The sequence below is a fragment of the Anopheles stephensi genome, unplaced genomic scaffold (assembly GCF_013141755.1).
Source record: "Anopheles stephensi strain Indian unplaced genomic scaffold, UCI_ANSTEP_V1.0 ucontig447, whole genome shotgun sequence".
NCBI lineage: Eukaryota > Metazoa > Arthropoda > Insecta > Diptera > Culicidae > Anopheles > Anopheles stephensi.
In genome coordinates, this window is record NW_023405399.1 from 14,724 (window position 1) to 42,167 (window position 27,444).

Genomic DNA, 27,444 nt, shown 5'->3' on the forward strand with positions numbered 1-27,444 from the left:
TGCGTGAATCGCGGTGGAATCGACAATCGACGACCAACGCTGATGTTGTAATCGGTGTCGGTGATCAAGTGTCCCTTTCGGTATATTGCGATTATGATGGCATACGGCCGGACTCCAGGTGCGATACCTTTGACGGCTAGCTGATCGGAATGCATAAACGCACGGCCATGCCCGTCCACATGTCTGTGCGTCCAGGTTCAAATGTTTTGAGCTACAGGCCCCGTGACGGTTCCACACTTTCACTACACACGGGCCCGTTTGCCGGGTGTGCGTTAACGAAAAACGATTTAATTTGTAGTGATTAATTGCGAAACCATCTATTGACGGTCGGTGGATCAATATTTGTTCGCGGGTTTAGTGGGGTGATTCGGTGGAACTTTCATTCCCATGACATGGTGGCAAAACAATTGATACCTACCCCATGGGGGGGTATCTGTGGGTATGATTATGTTTCCTTCGATTGATTTTGCGCGTGGAGGATTGTTGGGCAAATTGTTGGAGCTTAATGAAGTAAATGAAATAAAATAATAAACAGACCAGAATCTCACAATGCGGTTGGCACATTTTTGACATCATGCCATAGCAGATTGTTTGAGAAATGTGTTAGAGTTATTCATTTAAAATTTTGAAATACATGTACTAAGGCTTGTTATATCTCTGATAAGAAAATAAGATAACATATTAAAATTGTCAATACGGCGTCAAGCCGTCTAACTCAAAATATAAATAAAAAATAAATAACATATTAAAAGGGAAAAAATCATTATAATGGTAATGAATGTTTGATTGTTCTTCTACGGAAGCAACCCTTACATTCTAAACTATGGGTAGACTGTGATGTATGAATCAGACATCCCAACTAGCCTATCGTTTCTTCTGGACCTTCTAAAATCTTCATAACATGCGCATGACTGGTTTACCTTTTTTTTTGAATAATAGTTCGAGAATGTGTGAAGGAAGGCATCGATCTCATATGATTAATCTTTTGAGGGTTATCTTTCACACTGGGTTTCGGACGGTCGTATTATGGTGATGCTCTAACTCTGGATGGTTTAGTGGTTGAGATTTACTAACTATATTTTATTTCCTATTTTTTGTTCCTTCGTTTGCTCCCTTCGTTCGGCATCTATCCTTATGCTAGCAAAGTGGTGTGTGTCTTATGTTTATAAATTGGGATCGAGACGCCCGCTACCATCTCATATAATTATATATACAGAGAGGGACAATAGAATAAGATCACCCTATTTAATAAAAATGTATGTGAGGTTATCATGTCGATTTTCAACGAATGTACTAAAATTTGATTTTGTACCACTTAGTTTAATATTTTGCGAAAATAATCCTACCATTGGATAAAAAAATGGGGCAATCAAATAAGTCCATCCACCAAACTAAGATTTACTTTTCCGCTTTTTTTTTCTTCCTGAGAACTTTTTTCAACTTAAGCATGTGTCTGCTCTGATATTAAAATAGACAGTTGTTTTACATAATGGAATTTTTTTAAATTATACAAGCAGAGTTGAAATTCTTACACAAAACAATAAATATTTAAAGTGTTGACGATGCTTCTACCAAATGTTAGTTGTTTGTATTAGATACTGTACTCTCTCTCTCTCTCTCTCTCTCTCTCTCTCTTTTCTTGGCCTTAAGACCTCGTTGGTCATGCCTGCCTTTTCTGTCTAACTGGACTTAATGATATCACGTAGTTGGTCTGACTACCTCACTGCGGGGGAACGGTCCGGATGAGATTTGAACCCCGGTACTACTGTATGAAGACAGGTGCCGTTGTCACGTCAACCATCGTCCATATCTGTCCCTGAACATCTACTCAAAATTTTTCAACATATTTTATTTGACACTTTCTCAGCTTGGATCAAATCTTCGGTTGGCGATACGTACTCGTTTGGCGATTGATATTTTAGATAATCATCTTAGGTTAAAGTTTTTATACAACAAGAATGCACTTGTGGTAATTCCAAGCAAACAAAAAAGGGTTTATAAAATCATAAAAAAAGTTTACCGGACCAAAAAAGTCTAACCAAGTCAAGTCAAGAAGTTCATCAAATAAATTATCAAAATAATAAAATAAATAAACATTGGACGTAAGTTAACGAGCTTTGAACCGTAAATAGTTTCTAAGATGATTGCATTGTCATGTTAACATCTACTTGGTTATTTAAAGAGTTATAACAGTTGGTCATTTGTATAAGAGAATCGTTGGTGTAGAAGGCTGTAAATGAGTGTTCTGGAGCAGTTATATTTATATTAGGTAGGTGTGACATGACTAATCCAATAATCAGCTTATGAGAAAAAAACACTGCGCCGTCTTCCTTCTTTACTACAGCGTTTGCAGTTCAAATAAAAGCCATCTGGTGTGGTATAATGGGCAATCGTTAAAATGGAACCAGGAAACACTAAAATACATAATTTTGAGTTATTTTCTTTTCAATAGGCTCTATTCTATCGATTGTGTTTTGTTGTACAAACTCCAATGTAGGACGAATTTTTATATTTTGAAGATGCTGTGGGTCTTAAAAGCTGCAACTATGATGACACCAAATTGTCAGTTTTTTGTTAAACAATTTTAACAAGTAGCTTCGAAGAAAAATCTCATTAAAATATTTAAAAATCAAATATTATGTTAAACTATGAGTTACTCTGCAACAAAGATCAGATACAAAATATTAACTAGTTCTTATTTCCCTACTGAGAATTTCCACCAAGGTCTAAAACAAGGATTTGGCAAATTTTTGCTACTATACTTGACAAAATGCTACTATCCTGATTAGCTAGCAAAAGAAAGACTTTCTCCATTCTTTTGTCCATTTCAACAATATGGTTTCGAATTTTCGTTCAGTTTTTTTTAATTCATTGGTTGATGAAAAGGTGTATAAAGAGTATAGCATTACATTCCTTAGCACAGGCATCCGGGAGACTATAAGAAAGTTGACGAAGCTGTACATGTTTCCTACTGATTGTCGCTCGATACAATCAATAGGACGAATAGTTCGTCAAAAGGTTGTAATTGAATCACATATGTTATATATGATAATTCGATTACATTATTTTGACGAACTTTTTATTTTTATTTTTATTTATTTCAGTTTTAATATCTGAGCGTCTGCCGCGAGAATAATTCAATTGGAGTATTAAATTGTTTAAAGAGAATGTTAAAAAAAATGTATAAACATTTTCAAAATTTTCCACTTTTACTTTTATAAAGCGTGAAACATTTATCGAAAAATACCAAAAACAGCCAATCGTAGTCAACCGTACGCAGACATGCCCATCAACCGGTAAACGGTCACTAAACTCGGGCACTAAGGCAACAGGTTTATGTCATTGCAATTCTGTCCGGTGCATACTTTGTTGGACGGGCCGGGGGGTTGAAATTTCCGTCCCAGCCCCACAACGTCCCATTCACACAACTCGGCCAGATGCATCGGGAACAGTCAGCATAACAGGCGTTTGTTAGGTGAGTTGGATAGAAAAAAACACAAACGCAAACGCTCAGATCGCTAACTCATTCATCCCTATACGGGATCTAGTGCCGGGTGATCGTGTCTCGGTGTGTGCGGTAGTGGTATATGACACAACAGCAGCACAACCAAACCCAGACCCAGGCCCAGGTCCCTTAACAGGCGCCGAGCGATGCATCTCCGATATGGTGTGCGTTCGTTCGCGGAGGTTGAAGCGAGACGCCGACAACGCCCGGTGACGGCGGATGGATGGGTTATTCCAGCCCAGATTGGTCTCCGGTTGCGACGCGGGCAGCTTTGCAATAGTTTTGGCCGATGATAACGTCAAACTCGGGGTGGCTCGTCTGCAAAAAAGGGCTAGCCGTGCGAATGGTGAAATTCACCTAATTGGAGCGGTTATGACACGGAGTGCGCTCGAGCGCGTGCACTCGCTTGCTCCCATTTAGATTCAGGAGACTACGCACAGCCAGGTCCCGGGCCCGGTAACTCCAGGGCAGCCTCTGTGCGTCCGCACGCTGGAGATGGAACACAGCTTCCGCGATCCGACGAGCGCCCGTTTGGTGTGCAGTTTGATATAAAAATACTTAGCCGCTACAGTTTCGACAGTAGATCAGTGGCACAGTCCGTGGTGATTGGAAGGTTTTCTAGGCTTCTGGCGTGCGGCGAACTATACGACAGCGAACGACATGAAATCGGCAAAAGTAAATATTTCTCAAATCGTGACGAAAATTGCGGCGTGGTAGTAATGAGAGTTGTTTTTGCAGTTGTTTTGCGTTCTGTTGGTCCTTGCGATCTCCAGGGTTCATGGTGCAGCTCAGAAGGAAGGAAGTGATCCTCAGAAGCGAGCCATCGGGCATGGGTATGGGTTAGGATTGGGATTGGGAGGGACTGCGTTTGGTGCTACCGGATTCTCTGCTCCGGCACTAGCAGCTCCAGCTATTGGAGCATCCCTGTCAGCCCCCATCCTAGGACCCTCCATCGGAGCACCAATTGGGCCATCATTTGCGGCAGGACCAATCGGACTTCCGGCAGGACCGATCGGACTTCCGGCAGGACCGATCGGACTCCCGGCAGGACCGATCGGACTTCCAGCGGGACCATTCCTTGGAGGCGCGTTTGCCCCTGCAGCCCTTCCCGCTCCGGGTCCAGTGTTTGCTCCTGCACCTCCTACAGTGGCCGTCGCACCAACAGTCACACGCAACATTTTGACCACCGTGCAGCAACCTGTCCCGGTGCCCTATCCACAGCCCGTCCCCGTTGACCGTCCCGTACCGGTCCCAGTGCATGTGCATGTCCCGGTCGATCGTCCCGTACCGGTACCGCATCCCGTTGCCGTTCCCGTCCATGTGCCTCGTCCCGTCCCGGTTCCAGTCCCACAACCATACCCAGTAACCGTTACCAGGTAAGTCACCAAGAATCCCTTCGGGTCAACAATTATGTCTAATCAACTTCCGCCTGATTCGTTTGCCTGCAGAACTGTGGCTGTGCCGGTTCCGCAGCCCTACCCGGTGCATCATGCCGTGCCCGTCCCGCAGCCCGTCCCCGTGCCACAGCCCGTTCCGGTTCCGCAGCCTGTTGCCGTGCCGCATCCGGTTGCTGTGCCGCATCCGGTGGTGGTACCGGCACCCGTTCCCACCCTTCCGATCGCATCGCTGCCGGCCTACGGTTACGGTTACGGTTACGGTGGTTTTCTGCCTTCCTATGGCAAGGTGTACGGTGGTGGTGTAACGCTGCAGAAGGTGTACACCGGCCACCATCATGGGCTCGGCTTGCTGGGGCTGAAAAAGTATCTCGGATAGGTAGAGTGATGGTTTATGTTTAAGTCATTTCAGTGTCATAACGTGTGCGGAAATGGTTCTTTAGACTGTTTGAGTTACGATAATGTTACTGCGTGTAAGACGAGAAGAAAAAAAAGGTCTTGCAAAGGCAGTGCATTGTTTAGAGTATATTCGCCAAATAAAACATGTTTCTTGTCTAATAATTTTACCATATTAATATAATCTGAAATGAAGTGTATTTGTTGACTATGAGAAACTATAATCGAAAAATTCTTCAAATCCTATTAATTTCGCTGTAAGTAGGATCATGCTTGACATTTTGAGCCTTCTTTTTCCCCATGGCCTGTCAATCCTTTTCCATGAAGCCCGGTCCTGGGCTGAATTCCTTCAACCACTGCTGCACCCGTTGTCTAACATGCTAGAATTCTCCTGATCCATTCAACGAGATGGAGGAGTGAGGCATTAGTCCGGCATCCTCATTACGTATCCCAGCCTTAGTATTATATCTTTCCAATTTAGGCCACCTAGACTTATTCTGGCCTTCTGGTCTAATTTAAAAAACTACAGCTACGAATAAAAATCAAGTCACTAAAGTCAGAAATGGCAGGCTCAACACTTTCGAGGTTGTAGTACCAAGGAGGCAGAAGTTAAATTGATACCCTGGATTGATAGGGGATGCCATGCCCGTACTTGTGAAAATCAGATGTCGTGTGAAGATCAGCGCTGCTTCTGTTGCTGTCACTAAACCTTCTTCTTCATTGGCACTACAACCTCGAAAAGACTCGGCCCGCCATTTCTGGCTCTCTGTTACTTGATTATACCCGTAGCAGAATAATCAATCCTGCGTACGGGGAGATGGTTCAGATGGGATTTGAACCCCGGTCCTGCAGTGTGAAGACTGGCGCCGCTATCACTGCAATACAACCTTCATGAGAAGCTATTATACGTTAAATTGTGAATCAACATTTATTGCACGAATAAAATAAATAAAGCATTCCCCTACATTCCTTTTTTGTTATTCGTTGTGTTGTCTTTGTCTTAAGTGTTTTTTTTTGACGTTGTCTTAAGCGTTATGTTGACGAAGCAAGAGCATCCGGGGCCAATGCCGACACTGTGGTAAAAAGGAAGTCAGACTTTTTTGAGTAACAGTATTCCTCTTCTCTGTCTAGCCTTGATGGGGCGAGTCCGGCCTGGCTGGCGTTGGGTTCGGAGGTGGTCGGCGAGTGCAGCCTCATGATTAGCAGAGACCCTGCTGATCTCGCCGATAGTTTATGGATTTGGTGCTGGCCTGCTTGAGCTTGGGCTATCACTGATGGGCAGTTTGAGGAGCGTTTTACGTAGACAAACGTTTGTACTGTCCAGATTGCTGTACTCTTTTGGTTTTTTGTTTTTTTTTGTCAGACCCAACTCGGAAGGATGTTGTAAGTTTCATACACACCACCACCACCATCACACCCACAGACAGCAATAGAACTGGATCAAAATGTCGGACATCCAATAGCACTTTAATATTACCACCACAATAAACCTGGACTATCACGCCGCAATAGCCACACATCCACAACCGAGTATGCCCGGGATAAGGCAAATGACAGGGAGGAAATTCCTTGCCAACTGTTGTATTTTGTTATATTTGTGAAATTGTGATTCGTCATCACACGCGGTGTTGACTATACGGCGACTAGCCGTCACACTTTAAATAAATAAAGAAATAAATAAATAAAATAAATAAAGCTAAAAATATTTACACAAATACAAAAATAACACAAATAATACAATGTACATACATTATTAAATAACATCGGTGTCTAAAATCTGTACATAAGAAATATGTAAGCTTAATCATTTTATCGATTAGCAATATATCGGTTAGCCCTTTATGAAAAACAAAATCATTCTTTCAGGTTAGTGCAGTATCTTCTTCCTTGGCACTACCACCTTGAGTGGTCTCGGCCTGCCATATTCCAGGCTTTCTGTGACTTAAGTTGACCCGTAGAAAAGTAGTCAGCCCTTCGTATGGGGGGAGGCGGTCGGAATGGGATTTGAGCCCCGATCCTGCCGTGTGAAGACCACCGTCGCTATCGCCTCTGCCACCGGACCACCCCAACCATCCCAGGGCAGTATACTGCATAAGAAAGCTGTGAGTCTTTGTCTTTGCTGCTACGTTTCGATTAAAAAATAAACACTTCTTGTAAGGTAGGTAATAAAAAAAATTGCTTTTTTCCTTATCTTCTATCTTTCTAGTTTTTACTACTCAGGATCGAATAATAGTTTTGAATTATATAATACTGTACAGAGATTTTGGACAAAATCGGATAATTGTTCTTCTTTTTTACCGATCTCACTATTTACCGATCTCACTATTACACGATTTACCGTGATCTCACTATTATGGAGAGAATAAGATTCGCCAGGCATCGGTGGGCTGGTCATGTCATAAGAATGACACCAGACGACCCAGCCCGTAAAGTTCTTGTAGACAGTGTAGAGCTTTTGCTGACTAGGCTTTCGCGCACCAAACATCCCTGTGGGAGTTGTTTTGTAAAGGTTGTTTATCTATTTATTTATTATTCAAGTATTATTAGAAATAATAATTATTTTTACACCCTACATCAGGCATGAGCAACTTTCAAATAATAACATGCTGAAAACTCATCGTGATTTATCGACTGCATTCTACCCGTACGAGCCTATCAAACGAGACGACACTAAAAAATTAAATTTTATGGAAATCCTGAATCGTTATAGAGAATTACAAATTATCCTTTCCCTCCAAATTCAACATATTCAATGTAGAGGGCAGACTTAGGTTTTATGATAAATTCAACAGGATATATGCATAATTTATGTACCCAATTTCATGGTAAATTCAACACATGCAAAATATAAATGAATTGGGTAGCAGCATCCCAACTTTCCATCATACCATAGCTAGAGCAGTCGAGACAGCAAATTTTCAGTAAAAGTTTATCATGCTGAGACTGTTACTATGGCGCAACGGTTGGATGGTGGTTCGTCTCTAAACGGTCATATGATCAAATACTACTTAAAACTTCACCTATAAGCAAATTCATCTCATCTCAGAGAGTTATAACATAGAAACAAATGTTGCTTAGTAGTTATATGCCAAATTTCATAATGTTCGAGATTCAATGTAAACTAAGGATACCTTTATTTACTTGCTCATTTTGGTTGCTGGTACGACTTCAAGAACAGTGAACAGTTTCCTTAGAACTCCTGGATCCTGGTTGACTATTGCAATGCGTTGATGTTCTGCAGGGTTTAAGCCGAAAGATAAGGATCTGTAACCTCGAATGATTTTTTTGAATCATTGGTAATTTTGGGAGGTTCAATCTGACACACAAAATAATATGGACTAGTCGTTATTCTGCGAGTAAAACAAACTTCAAATGCTGTATTATGCTAATGAAAAACTTGCAACTGTCTAGTCCATCAGCAGATCATTCAATTTAAGAGAATAGTATTGTCAATTGGCACATACTGGAACAATGACGCAGGACTGAAGATCAAACCTCACCAAATGTTCTCTGATTGAGACAGTTTCTTAATTTCCCAACATTCCCAAACCTGTTTAATCTTTATAAGAAATTATAAGCGAGAAAATAGTCAATTGGATGCTACATTCATGGTTGAAGCTGAGAATCCTGAGAGATAGCTGGGAAGTTTACTGAAGAATTTACTGTTACTGTTTGGACTGCTGAGTTAAAGATGCATCAGATGCTATGACTCTGTCATGTGAATGACTACCTCTCCTGTTACGAGCAATGAAAAGAACTTGAAGACATTAATTTTTAACAATTTTTTATTTCAACTAAATGAAGCACACACGCATAACGCTAGAGTTGGTCGCTGGCGGCACCGGGTTCTTTATCCCGCTTAACGACGGTGCAGGGTAGAGTAGACGGCACTATGGTACAGCGGAGCATGGTAGGCAGCCAGCGGGGCATGGTGAACGATCGGAGCATGGGCAACATAAGTCTTGGTGAGCGGGGCATGATACGCAACGGGAGCAGCCACCAACGGGGCAGAGTGAGCGATCACTGGAGCGGGAGCCACGTACGAGTGCGACACCACCGCCGGAGCATGATGGTATCCCAGGCTGAAGTGAACGCCACGCTTAGCCTTCATCGACTCCATCGGCTGGTCTTCGGCGTAGACCGAAGCGACGAGCACCAGAACAGCGATAGCCTAGAACGAACGAAGAGCTCACATCACAACTATTGCAACACCAAGTGTCTATTATCCTGCAGGAATCATCACGTTCCACCACGATCACAAGTCACTTTTGCTGGACGAAAGCAAACCCACGGCAACTCACCAAGAATTTCATGTTGATGCTGTGGATGAAGTTATCCGTTCGACGGAGCTGCAGAGCTGTACGGAGCTGGTGAAGTTTGCAGGTGAACTTTGCGAGATTTATGATGCAGACTACGGCTGCCGAACGCGCCTTATATACGCACGCACGCGAGACCCCCAAACACGCCCCAAAACAGTTGCACCATCGGAAGGTGCCCGGATCACTCGGTGACCGGTGTGTCACCGTCCTGCCCTGGCATTCTGCGTACACGCACCGTGCACGCGTTGAAAGGGACAGGTCATGAGCAGGTAGGTAGGTCGCACGATTGCTCAGATCGCTTTCGTCTCAGATCGGGCTGGGCTGAAAAGAAGAAAAAACACCTCCTCCCCGGACCCTACCAGCGCAACCCAGCCCAGCAAAAGCAAGACCCGAGTTCGATCTAAAGTCTGTCTGTCTGCCTGTTGGCGGTGCGATAAAGCGGTGACTCAAACGTGGCACTGAACGTTACCGAAGGGAACTCTTTTACACTGAGCTGCGAGTAAACGGATGCAGGCGTTGCCAGTGATAAATGCAATCCCTGATTTGCATCCTGCGCTAATGAGGTTTACGTCCCACGAGCATGCACTGTCAACCGGGCCAACGGGTCTGTGGTAACCGGGAGTAACAGGTTCGCACAGATTGGGTTAGAAACGCTCCAAACCCACTAACCGACTAGCATGTGGTTCGAATATATCCTTCATCGATTCGTCGTTTTAGCACCAAAAAATACCCCCGTAACACTCAAAAGCTCCGGCAAATCCGATGATGGTAATGGGAGAAAGTTTGACGTATTATAGAATTAAGTTCCTATCGTCCGCTAGCCCGTTTGTCGTACTTGGTCATCGTTGGTGCGGCGATTAGTCGAGTGTTTGGCAAAGTAGCAAAAGTTGAACCGTTTATTATATTTTGATGAGGGTTCTACAAATGGCTGAGCCGTCGCCGGGTGAAATGAAGCCGGTAAAGCTTTTGTCTCTTTATGTCGCTTTCTCGCTTTGTTACATGGCTACTTCGAGCAGCAATAGCAGCTGTGCGAGAGTTTAATTCACTTAAAAGTACCAAACAATTTCGTGGTTAAGGTATATGGCACGGCTGGGATTTGGGTGAGTTGTTTGAAAGATGTGAGAAGGTTTTAAGTGTTTTAATGTCCTTCAAATCCGAGATGATCTCATCCTGATTTATACTTGACGGTGAAGGAAATGAAGCAACAAGAGAAGCATTTCTAAAACTGGCTAGCCACACGATACCGATTTTAAGTAATTTACAGGCACATTAGCCATGGTTGTCGCATAAAAGAGTTTGGCTTTTCTAGTTCTTCCTGAGCTGTAGCATTCCAATTGTTAGTTACAAACAGAAAGCTTGCATCAAGACCATTGAATGTGGTTTGTGAAGAAAAGTCTTCTGGTCGTTGCTGAGGCTACTTTGCAGTCTGTTGGATCGCCCATGTCCTCACCGGGGCTAAAGTATATTTTTAGTGTTTGTCTTACAGTCGGCTTCGTCTGGGTCGGCATGGTACAACAATGTTTATTTTGTCAAGGATATGCTTCTAGGATCAAAGTTTTGACAAGGTTTTTTACTCGTTAATTTCTAGCCGCGTTGACAATACGGCATCGGACCGTAATACTCAATAAATAAATAATTTCTAGCCGCCTAGAATCTCTGAGACCTCATTCGCCTCTTTAATTCGACTAGAATGTGACGCTCGTTGAGAGGAGAAAACCTGTCACCTATTAAATGTCATCGTCTTTCTGAGCCAATCTACAAAATAGAGGAGATATGTTTTGGGATGTCACTCATAGGACGAGTTCAAATCCCACCTGGGCCGTTCCCCCGTAATGAGGACTGATGGTCTAGCTATGTGGTGTCAATAATCCTTGTAAGCCAGAAAGCCGCAGGTAAAACCTAAGCGATTATTGGGCCAAGAAAGAATACGAAGAACTCATAGCAGGAACATATCTTAGGGCAGTTCATAAATACTGCTTCAAAATTCTAACATGCTTGTATAGGATACTCCTTGTCAGAAATCATGACAGAAATCCATATTGACAGGGTTTCTCAGTCAAAAACCTGGGGAACTGAATCAAAAGTATAAGGGGAACACACCAATTATCTCGGGCAATTTGGGCAAGAACATATAATAATTTCGAGAGCAGAGTAGAAATATTTTCAAATATGTCAACAAAAAACCAAAAATTGCCGGGATCCTCAGGATTCGCCGGGAGAAATATCCAATGTCATTGCCATAAAAATTGATGATGTATAATATGAGATCTCGCTCACTTAGGACTCAGTTGGTAATGGGCATGCCCTGTGGTTCCTTGCAGGAATATTTGTTCTGTGGATAAAGAACATTAATCCTATAATGAGACAGAAGGTTATACTTTGCAAAATACTTGTTATCTTCAAAGTTCTAAGGAAATAGGGTAGGACCTCACACAATAAAAGACATAAAGCGCAAGGGTTGGAAAAGTTTCAGAAAAAATCAGTTCAGTAAAATATTCGGTTGGACAACAGGTCTGTGTTCAACAGGTTAGATAATCAATAGATCAAATCAAGCTCTAGCATGCTACTGTAAAGTCCTTCCCAAGCCAATGGTGAGGAGCTTTGACATAGCAACACGTACAAACACTTGCGAACGTCGTACGCCACCACCGTTTATAGGAAGCATACCGCACACCGAACGCTGCCATCCTTCTCATGGCCAACCTCAAGAACTTCGTTGCCTTTGAAGTTTTTCCATCTCTTGGGGTAAGATTTTGATTCAGTTTCCCGCACGCTTCCCCGCTAATGGTAAGGGTGAGTTTTTTCTCGATGTGTGTTGTTGCTACGTGCATGATGCTTTCCGCTCAATGCACCCGAATTGGAAGTAGCTGATCGCACGTGAGCTGCATTGCTTGCTAGATCGTGCGAAAATTTCGTCCCACACTGTTAGCTGATTACGGGTAAAGCAATTTGGTTTGGAAGTACCATCATCCAGATCGTGTATTATATAAAAATAGCAGCCAAATTACTCCGCTCCACAAACAAAGGTCTATTTCTGAAACGAAAAATAAGAGCGATTTGGCGGCATGATAATGTGGCTGTTTCGCTACCGTGCTCCGAGCGAGGGTAGTATCCCTGGCACCTCCAGGATAGGCAGGGTGGCTGACATTGACCTTAAACCGGCTTCGGTTGTTTGGTTGTTTGAGCGCACATCAATCAGCGCACAGCCCAAAGCCAACCGCGGTGTTTCGATCGGGTGTAAACGCAAGAAAGCAGCGAGTGAAACACGTTTCGTAGTACAAGGCACAGGAGGAACTCCTTTAGAGGAGTGCCGCAGGCCCACCCTACAACCTTCCTCCTGCCTTCCTCAACCCAGGCAGGGTGACATTTACATGCTCTACAAAACCACCAAAGTTGGCCTGACGACGCACATGGTTGCCGACGCACGAGATGCGCGCTGCGTGCTGTCTCTGCACCGATGCAAGCCGGCTCGCCGTCTCGAAAAGGGCGTTTTGTTGTGGAAGTTGCTGTTGGCTGCTGAGCGGTGTTTTTTTTTTCTTTTTCGCTTTTGCTTCCCCTTTTGATTGACATTCGATAAGTGGTCAGGTGATCGATTCGCTGATGTGCGGCGCTAATCGCCGCGATTGAAGTTACTTTAGATAGGAAACGATCGTTTCGCAACGTTGGCGATCGGCTGCATAACAGCTGTACAGGTGGAAAATTAAAATTCTTCTACATTCTAGAGCAATCAACCCATGTGTGAAGCTCTATAAAGTACGCCACACTGATTTATAGCAACAAAAATTAGCAGCAGTAATCGATATCAGCTTAAACATAGAGAACTCCTCTCTCTTTCTCTTATGTTGCACTGTTCAAACTTCTTTTCGCGCAGGCTAGGTACTTCCCAGCCGCCCAGCTGCTGGTGTGGGCGAGTGTAAGGTGAGTGAGTATGATTTAAAGCATACGCTAGCCAAGTAGCAGTGCAGCACTAGACGATCTAACTGTATTTGGAGTATCGAGCGTTGAATTGAACGTAAACAGGTTCTGGTTGTCAGCACGCACCTAAGCCCCAACCTGAACCATCTGGGCCAGTCACGCAAGGGGGCAAGTGCTGCGATATTGCGCAATGTTTTGAACTGACATCAGACGCTAAAGAGCTTTCCTCACACGCGCAATTACCACCCCGGTCACTACCCTTTGGCTGTGCCACGTGGAACGACTGTTTGTCTGGGAAAATCCATTAGAACGGAACGGACGCAAGTCTCGAAGCTTTAGAATTGCGATGGATAGAATATACTCGAAATCGAAACACGGTAGTTCGATAGAACATCAGCTGAGAACCGTGTGCCGCATCAGTGCCCGACAGTTAATGAAGTGCCAGAACAATTATAAAACGATTTGTCAAGTGTAATTCAATCAGCCAAATATGGCACCTGGCTGGTTGCGCCCGGTAGCTGGTTTGCCCCTTTGGCTGCATGTCATGGCGCCCGCCCAAAGCGGTATGGAGGCCTTTCGTAAGGACACCATCGTGATGCCATCGAGCGCTTGATACCGCTGCTTGATCGTGCGGAACTCGCAATCAATCTCGATCAGAACACCACGATGCACGTGTGAGTCTCGCAAGTCGTCGGTTTCTGAAAGATCATGCTGGAAAGCTCGGTTCGAACCATAGAACCGACCTCGTGCGAGAGGTTGGCATACGCAACAGCCATGCATCACCTTGAGCGCACACACACACACACACACACACACACCACCCACCGAATGGCTGGCGGGCGTTTTGCGACACGTGTTGAAACGGAGCGTGAGTTGCTGTTGTGCGTACAAAATTACAAACAATTAACCTCCATCGATTTACCTTTGGGCGGTAGCCTCGAGAAGGGTGTAGTCATCACCGGAGTGCACTCTGTCAGCATATGCTCTCAGCTGACTGAGGGTCGAAGTCTGAAGGGTTTTTGGTGTTTATTTTGGAATTGGGAGAATAAAAACAGATAAATAAAATGCATATTTTTAAGGTTAATTAATTTAAAAGTAAAGTTAAGTAAAGGTAAAGGTAAAGGTAAAGTACAGATAGTTGCTACTGCTTAAACCGTTGTAAAGAAAACACAAAAAAGCGCCAAAAGGTATGCAACGCGCATTGTACATAGTGATAGATAGAACAGTTTGATCTCAATACCGTTACGTGTGGTAAACGGTTGGACTTTTTTTTCTTGTACAACAATTTTGAATAAACGAAGATACGGAATGAATAACGATAATTAATAACCATTAGGAATAGTTTTCTCCCTAAAAAACCAAAATAAAAGAGAAGCAAGGAAAACTGTTGCAAGAAATCTTATTCCATAACCGATGCCAGTAAGTAATGTTATTAACATGATCGGTAATAAACATGCCTAAAATATGCCGCGATACCATGCCTCGATACCGCTCACGGTCCAGCGCCTTTGTCTGCCAGATCATTATCTTGGCTTTTCTGAAGGATGCATCAACGCCATCACTCCATCTCAGTTTGGGCTTACCATGCCTCCTCCGTCCAAGAGGCCGGCCTAAAAGAACTAAACGAGCTGGGTCGTCCGGTGTCATTCTCATGACAGGACAACCAACCAGAACCTTGCGGGTCGAATTCGATGGGATAATTGCACAGCTCGTAGAGTTTGTCATTGTAGCGGCTCCTCCATTGTCCTTCCACACAACTACTAGGAGGCTACAAATTTGGACAAAATCTTGACAATTATGATCCTCGTTTTGAACTTTAAAGGAGTTGGTCTTAACCAAGAAACATAAAAGACAGTAACCGCCATTTTCTAATCGATAAAACATTGCCATACATTGTGACAATATAAGGATGTTTTAACTTCGGGATGTTGCGACCTTCGGGATGTTGGACAAATAATTGATTTCGTATGAGAACAGGATTATGGCAATTGCTTCGAACGAATAATCTGTAGTTTCGATGAACCTTTTGTAATCAATCCTATCTTATGTGTTTCGTATCTTTTTCTTACGTATCGGTTCGTAACTGATACTTTAGGAACTTTAGGGACAGCATCTCGCATTAATTGCTAGAAGAAAAGCCTAAAGCACTGAAGCGGTTTGAAGACCAATTAATACGCTGTTACGAATCCTTCCGAACAAAACGCGATTGCCAGCTATTATTTATATTATTTATTAATAATTTAATCCTGGCTCTAGAAAGTCTTCATTGGTGATTCTTTGCATAGACTCTTCAAAGATATTGGCTTCTCTAGTTATGATTTCTAGTCGTTTCTGATGCAACGCACCGGAATGCGGTGAGTCTTACGACCATTCCGTAAAGAAATTTCACAAATGTGCGATAAAAAATACGATTGTTCTGATGATGAACATCGAAAATAAGTCAATGTTGATTCAAGCTGATCAAATTTTTATAATTAATTACTTTTCCATGTTTTTTTATCTACTACACCTTGTATTCTTCCGCCACTTTGTCATGCACTAACGGAAAAATCTCGAGTAGTATCAATTTATGGCAGACACCATTTGCACCATACCTTACTGTTTGCAGAATATGCGCAGAATATTTTTCGAAACAAACTCCACATTTTTGTGTTTTCCTTAGCTATTTTCGTGTTAAAAAAATTGCTATTCCTTACTTCCGTTTTCCTCTTTTTTCGGAGTTTCGTTCCAATCCACCTGTATGACCTTGTCTGACGATGAAGATCAACAACGTTACCTACACAGGTCAGATTGTTTGTGCAAATGGAATCGAACGGTTTGAATTGTTTCGTATAAAGCATGTCACTCTTACTGAAGTAGGGAAGTTTAGTCTTGCCAAGTCTTCACATTTAATTTCACATTTAATTCACATTTAATATTATAATTGCTGTTTTGAACGTTATTTTCATCGTCTTTTATAGTACACAGATATCCAGATAATGAACGTTTTACATGTTGCAAATGTCCTGAGCAAACGTGTCGCACTAGACAATTGCTTTTGAAATGTGTTTTACCGTGTAATGGTGGATGTATGTGTAAGCTTGGTTAAATACGTGCCACTGTTAATGGAAAATGCATCCCCATCAGATCATGCCCAAAAATCGGTTACATTTTTGAAGAAATTGCTCGATTTCGTGTTTCATGTCTGTTAGTTCGATAACGAACCGTTGTTGAACCGACCACGCGAAGGAGTGATCGATTCGGAGATCTCCGCGCAGATTCCTGGCCTTGTCAGAGTTGCTTGAATCAGGCGGCTAACCTTTTTTCCTGGATAACCAAGAGAAGTTTTTAGCGGCGGACTCGCACTTCACTAACTCGGCGTGGACAACGGGAATGCCGTAGCTCGATCAGACGATTAGCCTTTTTTCCTGGATAACCAGGAGAAATATCTAACCGTGGTTCTCGCTTGGCTTAATTTCGCCTAATTCTTCCGACGGAGTGGGGAGACACCAAAGTGCGGGACCAACATCCGGAGGGAAGGCAAAGGTGAAACTTTCCCGATTCTGTATGGATACCCAAACAATGAAACACAAGTTTCTTCGTTGAGGTTTGGATTACAAGTCAATTTTTATTCTCCAAAAATTCTGTCTTATATACTAAAATTCCGTGGGAAAAAGAACATGAAATAGCATTACATCGATCTCCTTTTTCCTAATTCGGTATGCTGATGCGTTGACCCCTGCCAGGCGTCGGCTAGTGTAGGAGGTCTGTAATGTTCGATATCTGGCGATTGTTACCCTATCGTTTTATGACCATGGGTAATGCATCGCGCATCTGTGGTTCAAGTGCGTATGCCTATTTTCCTATTGCCTATTGCCTGCGCGTCGTTTGTTCTATTCGTCAAGTTGGTCTTTCCTTCACTGCCCTACGACCGTGCGTTGATCGTTCTTTCATGAAACTAATCGCGCAATGACAATGTATGCATTGTGTTCTAGTGTTAACCCTTTTCGGCCCATGTTCTTCACTTTCGTTTTTATTACGTGGCTTGAGTTTATTTATAATTTTCATATGTCTGGATATTGTCCCTTTTTCGAGATATTTTATGACATACCCTGACATGTTACCATAATTTCGTCTTTCTTACGGTATGGGGTCTTTCTGTGATTCAAGGTTGTTTTTCGGTGAGAATTTTATCCTAAACGAAGATATTTAGTTATTTAAAGTTTCTCATCTAACTCTTGCATGCCTGTCAGTTTAGCTCAATTTTATTTTGTCGCGTTCGCAACAATGTCTTTTTCCGTTCCGACAGAAGCGTTATGCAAGCAAGACGAACTAAAAAAATGGCAACCATAGTTTGCCTTTTTGACGAAGAGTTGATATGTTTTGATTTCTTTCTGAGAATGCTTTCCTCGATACGATACGCTTGAATTTTTTTCCAATGGTATATAAAACCCCTTTGGAGGCTCTAAGCAGTTTGAAAGTTGGAAGCCCCTAGCAGGTCGAATCAATTGACTGGGCTAAAAGCGATGACAAATGGAGATATTATACGAAGACTCTTATGGAGTACGGGATTCATTTTCCTCTAAAAGATCCAGGAGTTCAGGACCCCACAAACCAGCATACAGGAAGACACTAGTGATAGGCGATTCTACCCAAACCAACTGCCTCACAGTCATCCGTAAGTAATCTAGAATCTTTCGGGTCGTATTCCTGGCTCTAAAGAGTTCCAAAATCCATCCAAATCTTTGAGTTATTCCGGATCAACTCAAACATGACTCCTGGTCCATCCGTGAAAAAAGTCGTACGACACATCTCTAGAAGACACCTCTTGAGGCACCTTGAAAGAGTGTGGCTCCAAGCATCTACTTAGTTTAATTATACTATGATTCGTTCCAAATTATGTTCTATGATCTATGACGCCCTTGATTATGATTATGGCTGTTATGTCGAATCTTGATCTCTGGAGGTTTAGGCAAGAAGTTTAGAGAAAATGTGGTTAAACATCAAGCGGCGCCATTCTTCACACGACAGGACCAGGGTTAAAATCATATCCAGATACCTCCCCGTATGCGTGACTGACTATCCAGCAACGGGTAAAACAAGCCTCAGTAACCGAGATATGACAGCCCGAGACCTTTCGAGGTGGTAGTGCTAAACAAGTCGAATAAGAAGAAAATACGTTAAAGAAGGTCTATATCATGGGATACAGTTTGTGAACTAAATGCAATTGCATCGGGACTTCAAACTTCATTAGAATCAAGTTTCGAATAGATACATAATTAATGTCTCAAAATTATACCGGATGTCTACCTTATTGAATTGCTTATACTTGATCTCATGATCTATGGTATGCTGTACCAATAGGATATAGGATATATCCTGATATCTTAACAGTGGTCAAAGCTGAAACAAATCGATGGCTATGGAATTTGATGGGAATGTCGGACTCATGCCCCACTAGGAAGGTGGTCGTCAGCGATTCGTTCGGCACGAGACGTACAGGAGCACAGTGAGCTTGCTGGCTAGAGTTTAACCTGTCGGAGATCGGATGAAGTCGTGGTTGGACACTGGCCATGTCTTATAGACGTGGTCAACCCTGAACAGGTCAAGAAGACGAAGAATATACACCATAGTGATTGTTTTCTGGCCTATATTGTTTTCGGCCTGTATAAAAATATATCGGGACTATATTTGTCATTGTTGAAGTCATTTGTAGAACATTCTTATCTTAGCGACTGAAAACTGTAAAGTTCCGTAAGGGTTTTAAACCCATCCCAAATAATAGCTGGTACATCGATTAGCATTTGAGGCCAGTTCCAGAAGAGAAGCAGTGGCATAACATCAAAAAGCAATTCGTAATCTGTTCTGAGGGTCGTTAGGCTCATTAATGACAAAATAATAGCTACCGTCGAAGAACTTGTGGCATGGTTCCTTAAGTTCAGCTCAACTTGGTTTGTGTTGAATTTAAACAGTCGAGAAAATTTTTTTTTAAATGGGTGAACTTATGCAATTAAAAACACCATAGACAATAACCCTTCCGTGGTACTATTTAGCAGATCGGCATTCGTCGCTGAATGTTTCACCGAAAGTTTATCGGAATCGTACCAATTGCTACGGTATGAAAATAGTAATTAAATACTGATGGTGCCGTAATTATTTTCAGTTCTCACACTGTACTGGTCTCAATGCTGATGCTGAAACAAATTTTCAAACTGTTTAAATGACTTTTCGAATGAACTACACGTCTGTGATTTAGCGCAGATGAGCAGTTAAGTATTAATCTCTTTGCAACTAAAACCCGCACTAGTATTGTTTATTAGTAGTTCACCGAGAGATGCAGATTTCCACTGTCAACAGGGTTTAGAGTGGAATCGATCTAATCGCCGGTATAGAGATATCTAATCTTGGGCAGGATGTAAATGGGATGCACCTTCCGTTGGGACTGACGCGTACGTATCCATTTAAACAGACACATCCTCTTCCATAGCATTGCCAAAAACATCTCGCCAACAGGTTTCTGGGGCGACACGTCCTTTCGAAGCATGGTTTGCAGCATGTGAAGCGTTCGTTAACTGGACAACTGGGGGCTAAGGAGAGATGAAACTCAATCAGAATTAGCCATATCATCGAACAACATGAGAATAATCACTTACGTGGGCTAATCCAGGCCAAACAAGGCTCGACCGGTAAAATCTGTCCTTGCACTTCTTGAAGCACAACAACAACGCCGACCAACAGAAGCAATGCGGTATGGATCTTCATCGTAAATGTCCCAGATGTCAGTAACGGTGGCATGTCTTATATGAAGCAAGTCAAACTGATTTTTGCCACATTTGTACAAACAACTGTTGCCCAGTGTCACGGTAGAAAGCACGGTAGAAAAGGGCAAAACGGAAGGCAATACGAAAGATACAAGTAGGGAAGTGAAAAATCCAGATCCAAAAACAGCCAATGCTAGGGAAAACAGAAATGTGGTCTGCTTCCAAGAATTTACTAACAAGCTTGTTGCAAACAGAAACAAAAAGTGAAAACAGTATCAGTGTTGATAATGAGTGCCATGATCGCGATCAAAACATTCCGGATGTACTCACACCTCGTAGAATAATAGATCTTAATAATTATACAACATCGCAAGTACAAGTACAAGAAATCATGGAACCCAAGGACTTACTCATATCAAATTAAAGTAACGACAAATTGAAAGAAATGGATCAGAACTACCGCAATGTCAATGGAGTTCTTCAACTACCGAGTAACCTCCTATTACGACGCATTATCCCTGAGACGTACGGATTGATCGCGGATTCTATAGACTGCGATTAGTAGATACTGCACGTCATCACAGCGTTATTAGATCATCAACTGCACAGCGTCTGCTGTAATCCACTAGAACCCTCCAGGAATGACGACGTCCCGCACCTGCTGCTTCAAGTGACGATGTGCTCCAGCTGGTCATGGTAGGTTCGACTTCAGTCAAATCCACGGCTCGCCCCCCCCCCCCCCACTTTTCCTGTGGAGTTCGGGGAGAAGTTTCGAGATAACTGAGAGTACATATCAAGCGTAGCCGTTCTTCACACGTTAGGACCGAGGTTCAAATCTTCAAAGATGAAGAAGGTACATGTCATGGGATATAGTTTGTGGATCAGTTGGAGTTGCTTCTGTACACAACAGTTCATTAGAATCCAGTCTCGAATAGATACATCATCATGGTTTCAATCTTATTGCTTGCTTATTTGGCTTGGCTATACATGATCTCATGATCTTGGGGATTATAATATATTGATTCTGTGATTGTATTGTAAAGAAAAGTTCTGTAACATAGTGAGCAGACAGACTGTGTTTATAGCAGAATATTTACATCTAGGTAATATAACTCATGATCCACATAGCTCTTCCGATAGGAATATTTTCGAAGTGCTTGACGTACATAGACTGGTGATAGCCTTTCTTGATTGATGCTGTAGACATGATACTTGAGTTCCTTCTGCAGACGTAGACGTTAGAATAGCAATATTCCCAAAAATATTTCACAGACTCATTCTGCAATCCACTTTCATCCTCTAATAGCACATCTAGACTTCAGAATACAGATTCCACCGGGCACATTTCGCACAAACCCTTGCCTACAGACACAACCCTCCGTGCAGGCAACTAAACAATTCACATTTTGTAGCCGAGGTCTGCAGGTTTGCTGTACGCAAGGCCCACAGCACGAGTAAACTTCATTCCGGCCGCAACGTGGTGTTCTTCTGTCGAAAGCTGGTCATGAAAAGATAGTGAGAGGTTAGTTTTGGAGTCCTAATTACTATTTATGGCTAGTTTCCACCTTTCATTGTATCCAAGGGAGTACACCAGGGCGAAGGTCCAACTGGTGGAGATAAAGCATCGCTGAAAGCGCCCAATATTAAGCAGCAAGCGAAAACGATTCTCCAAAGTGACGCCATCTTGTTGGTTTGAGGTTCACTGCAAAATGAACGCGTCGCGTATTCGCAACGACTCTGAGCGATATTTTATGCAATTTCGGGCTTCGGGATGGTTCGTGCTGCTGTTCCAATTTGAACAAGTGCTGTCACACCTAAGAGTAGGAAGCAGCGTAACTGCCTGCTTATCTTGCGTCTACTGTCGGTCAGATGGGTCACAGAGTTAAAACGTAAAGCAATCCTGTATGAATTACATGTACATGCCGCAAATTCTTCGAAACATTTCACAGCTCTGCTTCCCTTACCTATTTTCGTGCCAACCAAATCGGGTTTCCCTACTTCCGTACCTTAGAGACCCTGTCTGTTGATGCAGATCAACAAAATAGGCAACAAACATTGGTTAGATTGTTTGTGCAGATGGAACAGAAAGACACGAGCCGATTGCTATAAAGCATGCCACTCTTACTGTAGTAGGGACATTTAGTCTTGCTGAGTTTTTTTCGGTGCGTCACCATGAAGCTCCATGTTGCATTCTTTCTGCTAGTCGCTGCTGTGCTTCAAGAAGTGCAAGGCCAAAGGGAGCCTATCGAGCCGTGTTTAACCTGGATGAAGCCACGTAAGCTATTGCTAAATTTACCTACTAGGGTATTTTAATAGGTTTTGAATGAACTTTATCTGCTTTTAGAGCCCGTTTGTCCTGTTAACGAACGCTACACCTGCTGCAAAACTTGCTTCGAACAAACGTGTCGCTCAAGAAATGTTGTTGTGAGATGTGCTGGGCCCTGCATTGGTGGATGCATTTGTAGAACTGGATACATACGTGCGATTACCAATGGACGGTGTATTCCGACGTATGCTTGTGGTAGACTGGAAATCATTTTTCCCTCGCTTGCCGCAATTGAAGCTTGAAGTCATGAGTTGAATCTGGGAAGTTGTAAGTTGTAAGGTGTAAAGTAGTTCAATAAACTATTGAAGCTTCCTTTGTTAGAAAACGTGAAAATAAAATCGATGTTTAAATTAACATATTGAACCTTGATTAATATTGAAATGCTAGACGAAGTATTAACGTATCTCAGGGTTCTTAGCACTCGTATCTGTCTGTAGATAATTTTCCTATTTTATTCTCTTTAGGTTATTTGAAAAATATGTACTGTGGTTCCCATTAAAAATCGGTTATCTTAAATTTCGGTTCGTTCAACCTTAGAGCAGTAGAGTTCTTAAATTCTTTTGCGTTCAATAATCCATTAATCATTCAAAATTCAGTAGAGTTCAAGTTGAAAAAGCATTAACTTAAGCTTGAAGGTGTGCAACTTTATAGCAGTACTACTTAAGATGGAAGCCGCTGTAAATTCAATTCTAAATTAAGAAAATCTGAGCTTCTTACAACTGCGTTATGTTTTTTTCCGTACCTTTCCTATCACTTCATACGACTTAGTCTGTAGATCGACATGTGCTCAGATTGTTTGCGCAATTGGCATCGCAAGGTGTCGAATTGTGTCGTATAAAACAGGACCGCTGTTACAGCAGTAGAAAACATTTAGTAATGCCGAGCCAAAATTTTTGGTGCATCACGATGAAGATCCATATCGCATTGCTTCTGTTGGTGGCAGCTGTTGTACTTCAAGAAGCACAAGCACAAATTTTACCTTACGAGCCATGTTTAGCCTGGATGAAGCCACGTATGTTGTTCACTTACCTATTCCTATCCTATCGGGTGTAACTTTATACGGTCTCTTTATAGAACCCATATGTCCAATTAATGAACGTTACACATGCTGCAAAACTTGCTTAGAGAGGACGTGCCGCACAAGCACCATAGCTGTGAAATGTGTTGCTCCGTGCACGGGGGGATGCATCTGTAGAAACGGTTACATACGCGCCACTACCAAAGGAAAGTGCGTTCCAATGAAAGCTTGCGGACTTTTGCTGATAATGCCACCAATTGTATGATTTTTTCAACAAGCTGTGTTGCGCTTAAATACTTAATTGGTTGGCAATAAACAAATTTCATCGTGAGTGAGTCATCGTTAGAGGTCCGCTACCCAAGTTAAGGTTTAGATAACTTCAACGTTTCCAGCAAGCTTGCCATCCCTCGAATACTCTGTGACCGAGACCTCAGAGTGCTCCATACTGACAAGTCACGCATCCATGACCAGCTGGAACACATCGTCACTTGAAGCATCTGGTTCGGGATATAGGTGGTCCGACGTCGCCTAAAATGCTCTACTGTTCTCTAGTCCAATCAGTAATTGAGAATGCTTCTAGAGTGTGACTATCCGATCCTTGATGCATCCATTCTTCAGTCTAGAATCTATCCAGCGAAAGTTCACGTGGTTCGCACCTACATTCCTGAAAGGTCTCTAGTGGATCTCTAGGTTGTTACGACCTATTGCTTACATACATCCGGAATGATTTGATCGCGTTCGTGACACTCATTATCAACACTGATACCGTTTTTTTCTGTTTGTAACAAGCTTGTTTGCAAATTCTTGGAAGCAGTCCACATTTCTGTTTTACCTAGCATTGACTGTTTCTGGATCTGGATTCTTCACTTCCCTACTTGTATTTTTTCGTATTGCTTTCCGTTTTGCCCTTTTCTACCGTGCTTTCTACCGTGACACTGGGCAACAGTTGTTTGTACAAATGTGGCAAAAATCGGTTTGATTTGTTTCATATAAGACATGCCACCGTTACTGACTTCTGGGACATTTATGATGAAGATTCATACCGCATTGCTTCTGTTGGTCGGCGTTGTTGTTGTGCTTCAAGAAGTGCAGGGACAGATTTTACCGGTCGAGCATTGTTTGGCCTGGATTAGGCCACGTAAGTCATTATTCGTATACTGTTCGATGATATGACTAATATTGTTTGAGTCTCATCTCTCCTTAGCACCCAGATGTCCAGTTAACGAACGCTTCACATGCTGCAAACCATGCTTCGAAAGGACGTGTCGCCCCAGAAACCTGTTGGCGAGATGTTTTGGGCAATGCTATGGAAGAGGATGTGTCTGTTTAAATGGATACGTACGCGTCACTCCCAACGGAAGGTGTATCCCGACAAGATCCTGCCCAAGATTAGATATCTCTCTAGCGACGATCGGTCCGATTCCACTCTAAACTCTTTTGATAGCGGAAATCTGCATCTCTCGGTGAGCTACCAATAAAAAATGCCGGTTCGGTTTTTAGTTGCAACTAAATTAATACTTACTGGCTCATTTGCGCTGCATGACAGCCGTGTAAGTCATTCGAAAAGTCATTTAAACAGTTTGAGCTCAGCTAGCTCATGGTTCATTCTCCTTCTTCACTCACCCTGCTCGCACATACCGCCGACGAAAGTCCTAAGTCCTCTGGAAGTATAGACAAAGACTCGTAAGCCCGTAGAGGACTACTGGATGTTTTTCGGAGGCCTCATTTTATCCGTAGCTGGATAATCACTCTCGCGTACGGCGAGGCGATTCGATTTGATCCCCGGTCCTGTAGTGTAAAGACGTGTAAAAATGTAAGTATCGGTCATCGGACCGTGTTATGGAGCTCATATTAGGCACGATTTTCTTGCTTGGTGATACAATCGTACAAAGGTAGCTTAACTCCTCAACTGTATCACGGCCAGAGTACCTCCTTCACGCAAATCCTCATTCCAATCCTATAGGCCTAGCGTTTCAGTCGTGAGTATGCCTCCAATACCACCGCAGATGTCCGTCCGATGATATTATCAGCAAAGCTAAGAATTTTGAGAGATCGGGCGAAAATGGTGCCCCGGATGTCGAAGCCTGCGCTACTCATGACACCTTCCAGTCCCCTTGCTTTAGTCCCCGATGAGATTCGAACGAATCCAACATCATGTTCGACACTCTCACCTTACTCACCTATGCATCGTCCATTGTTCCTCACAACAGCCGTACAGCGTAGGGAACTGGGTCTACCAGAATTTTTTGAGGATTTGTCAGCGAGTAAAGTCTTAACAATATTAGTAGCTAGGGGGACAAGCCTGCAGTGGAGTATTCGGGACATGATCTTATAGGCAACAATCGGGACTGCAATAACTTCCAACAGGTTTGTAGCAAATCACATATGCATTCGAGAATGTTTTGCTCAGTCCAGCTGTCCGCTGTTCTTGTACCTAGACTCCTTTCGAAGGTCGTCAGTCCTGTATGAATGTTTTAATTATTTGCACACAATAAGTCACACTTACCGTAACGATACATCTCTTGTAAAATTCCCACGGTTTAATTTCTATTCAAAAATAGAATTGCCATATTCTGCGTGTGATATCGATTCCCGACGAAGATATTCTTTCAGATCAGTCCAGGGGAGCTATATTCTGCAGTCACTGTACTGCCATGCACTGTTCTATGTTCGTCCGATCGGGATGCTTAACAGCACAGGACAACTCTCAACAGACCTGTTGTAATCTGAAATATAAATAGTATGAATCATGTGACAGAATCCACAAACCAGTAGCAGTACGTAATCAATCTGGATCTCCGCACTACTGTTTGTCTCGCCTTCCACGTTTGGTCGACAGGGCACGTGCAACACATTTGACATAATGTTTATTTACTCTCTATAGTCTCTCTCTGTACACCATATGCACATGGTCCATGCTTTGAAGTTCGGAGGTTTAAAACTTCCGCTTAAATGTTTTCGCCTCGCTCTATAATACCTCGTTCATGACCTTGTCTGTCGATGAAGATCAACAGCACAAGCTAAGCTTTGGCCAGGTTTGTTTATCCAACTGGAACCGACAGCTTGTGTGTTAATGCGTATGAAACACGCTATTACTGTTGCAGGGAGAAACATCAAAACACACACTTCAGATTTTCCAGTATGAAGATCCAAATTGCATTCCTTCTGTTGTTGGTGGCTGTTGTTCTTAAGGAAGTACACGGACAAGATCCTCCGTGCCCGCACGGTGTGGCACCGTCTGTGGGGATATAATTCAACTCATGAGCATTGAATTTGTTATATTTGTAACTCTTCTACTTTCCAAACGAACACTAGCACGTATAGCATTTGCTTCTAGCCAACGTGCAGCTTCAGACGCAAGAGTACCTTGTGTCCTTCGCCGTGCAGAGATGGATGCATCTGTAATAAGGGTCGGCTACGGTCCAGATCTAATGGCAAATATGTTTCGGTGATTTCCTGCCCCACAAGAATTTGACCATTCTTCCGTGTATGAGTTCTCGTAGGATTCCTTTTTTTTTCCTTCATAAGGCAAGTCCTAAATATCCAAGGGCTTTAAAGTTCAGTCCCGGACTCCTGGCACATGGTCAATTGAAATTGTGTCCATTCCAACCAACGTTCTGGAAAATGATTTACCTAGCGTCAATAAAAAAATAAAACGCACCATAAACAACGGACGAGACTTTCCATCGGTATGATCGTTCAGAAACTCCCCCTGAGGCAGCAGTACCGGACGGGCTCGTACTGCAAGTGGTACAATTATTTTTCACCTTAACATCTAAATCCTCCCACTCTGCTACGGGAGTGATTGCCATTGTCACGGTACGGTGCTCA

General features: G+C 42.8%; 2 protein-coding genes and 1 long non-coding RNA gene across 3 annotated transcripts; 2 read left to right on the forward strand and 1 right to left on the reverse strand.

The window, feature by feature from the left end:
• The first annotated feature begins 3,893 nt into the window (after positions 1–3,893).
• Positions 3,894–5,470, forward strand: LOC118517058 (tetra-peptide repeat homeobox protein 1-like). The gene is made up of 3 exons (XM_036062907.1): positions 3,894–4,180; positions 4,244–4,881; positions 4,954–5,470. The coding sequence occupies exons 1-3, from the start codon at positions 4,166–4,168 to the stop codon at positions 5,276–5,278; spliced, it is 978 nt and encodes a 325-aa protein (XP_035918800.1). The 5' UTR covers positions 3,894–4,165; the 3' UTR covers positions 5,279–5,470.
• A 3,592-nt stretch (positions 5,471–9,062) lies between these two features.
• Positions 9,063–9,722, reverse strand: LOC118517049 (cuticle protein LPCP-23-like). Its single transcript, XM_036062897.1, has 2 exons — positions 9,597–9,722; positions 9,063–9,466 (listed from the first exon to the last, which is right to left on the reverse strand). The coding sequence occupies exons 1-2, from the start codon at positions 9,606–9,608 to the stop codon at positions 9,155–9,157; spliced, it is 324 nt and encodes a 107-aa protein (XP_035918790.1). The 5' UTR covers positions 9,609–9,722; the 3' UTR covers positions 9,063–9,154.
• A 14,914-nt stretch (positions 9,723–24,636) lies between these two features.
• On the forward strand, positions 24,637–25,128 carry LOC118517052. The gene is made up of 2 exons (XR_004908248.1): positions 24,637–24,751; positions 24,818–25,128. It is a non-coding gene; the product is annotated as an uncharacterized LOC118517052 (long non-coding RNA).
• Positions 25,129–27,444: the final 2,316 nt, after the last annotated feature.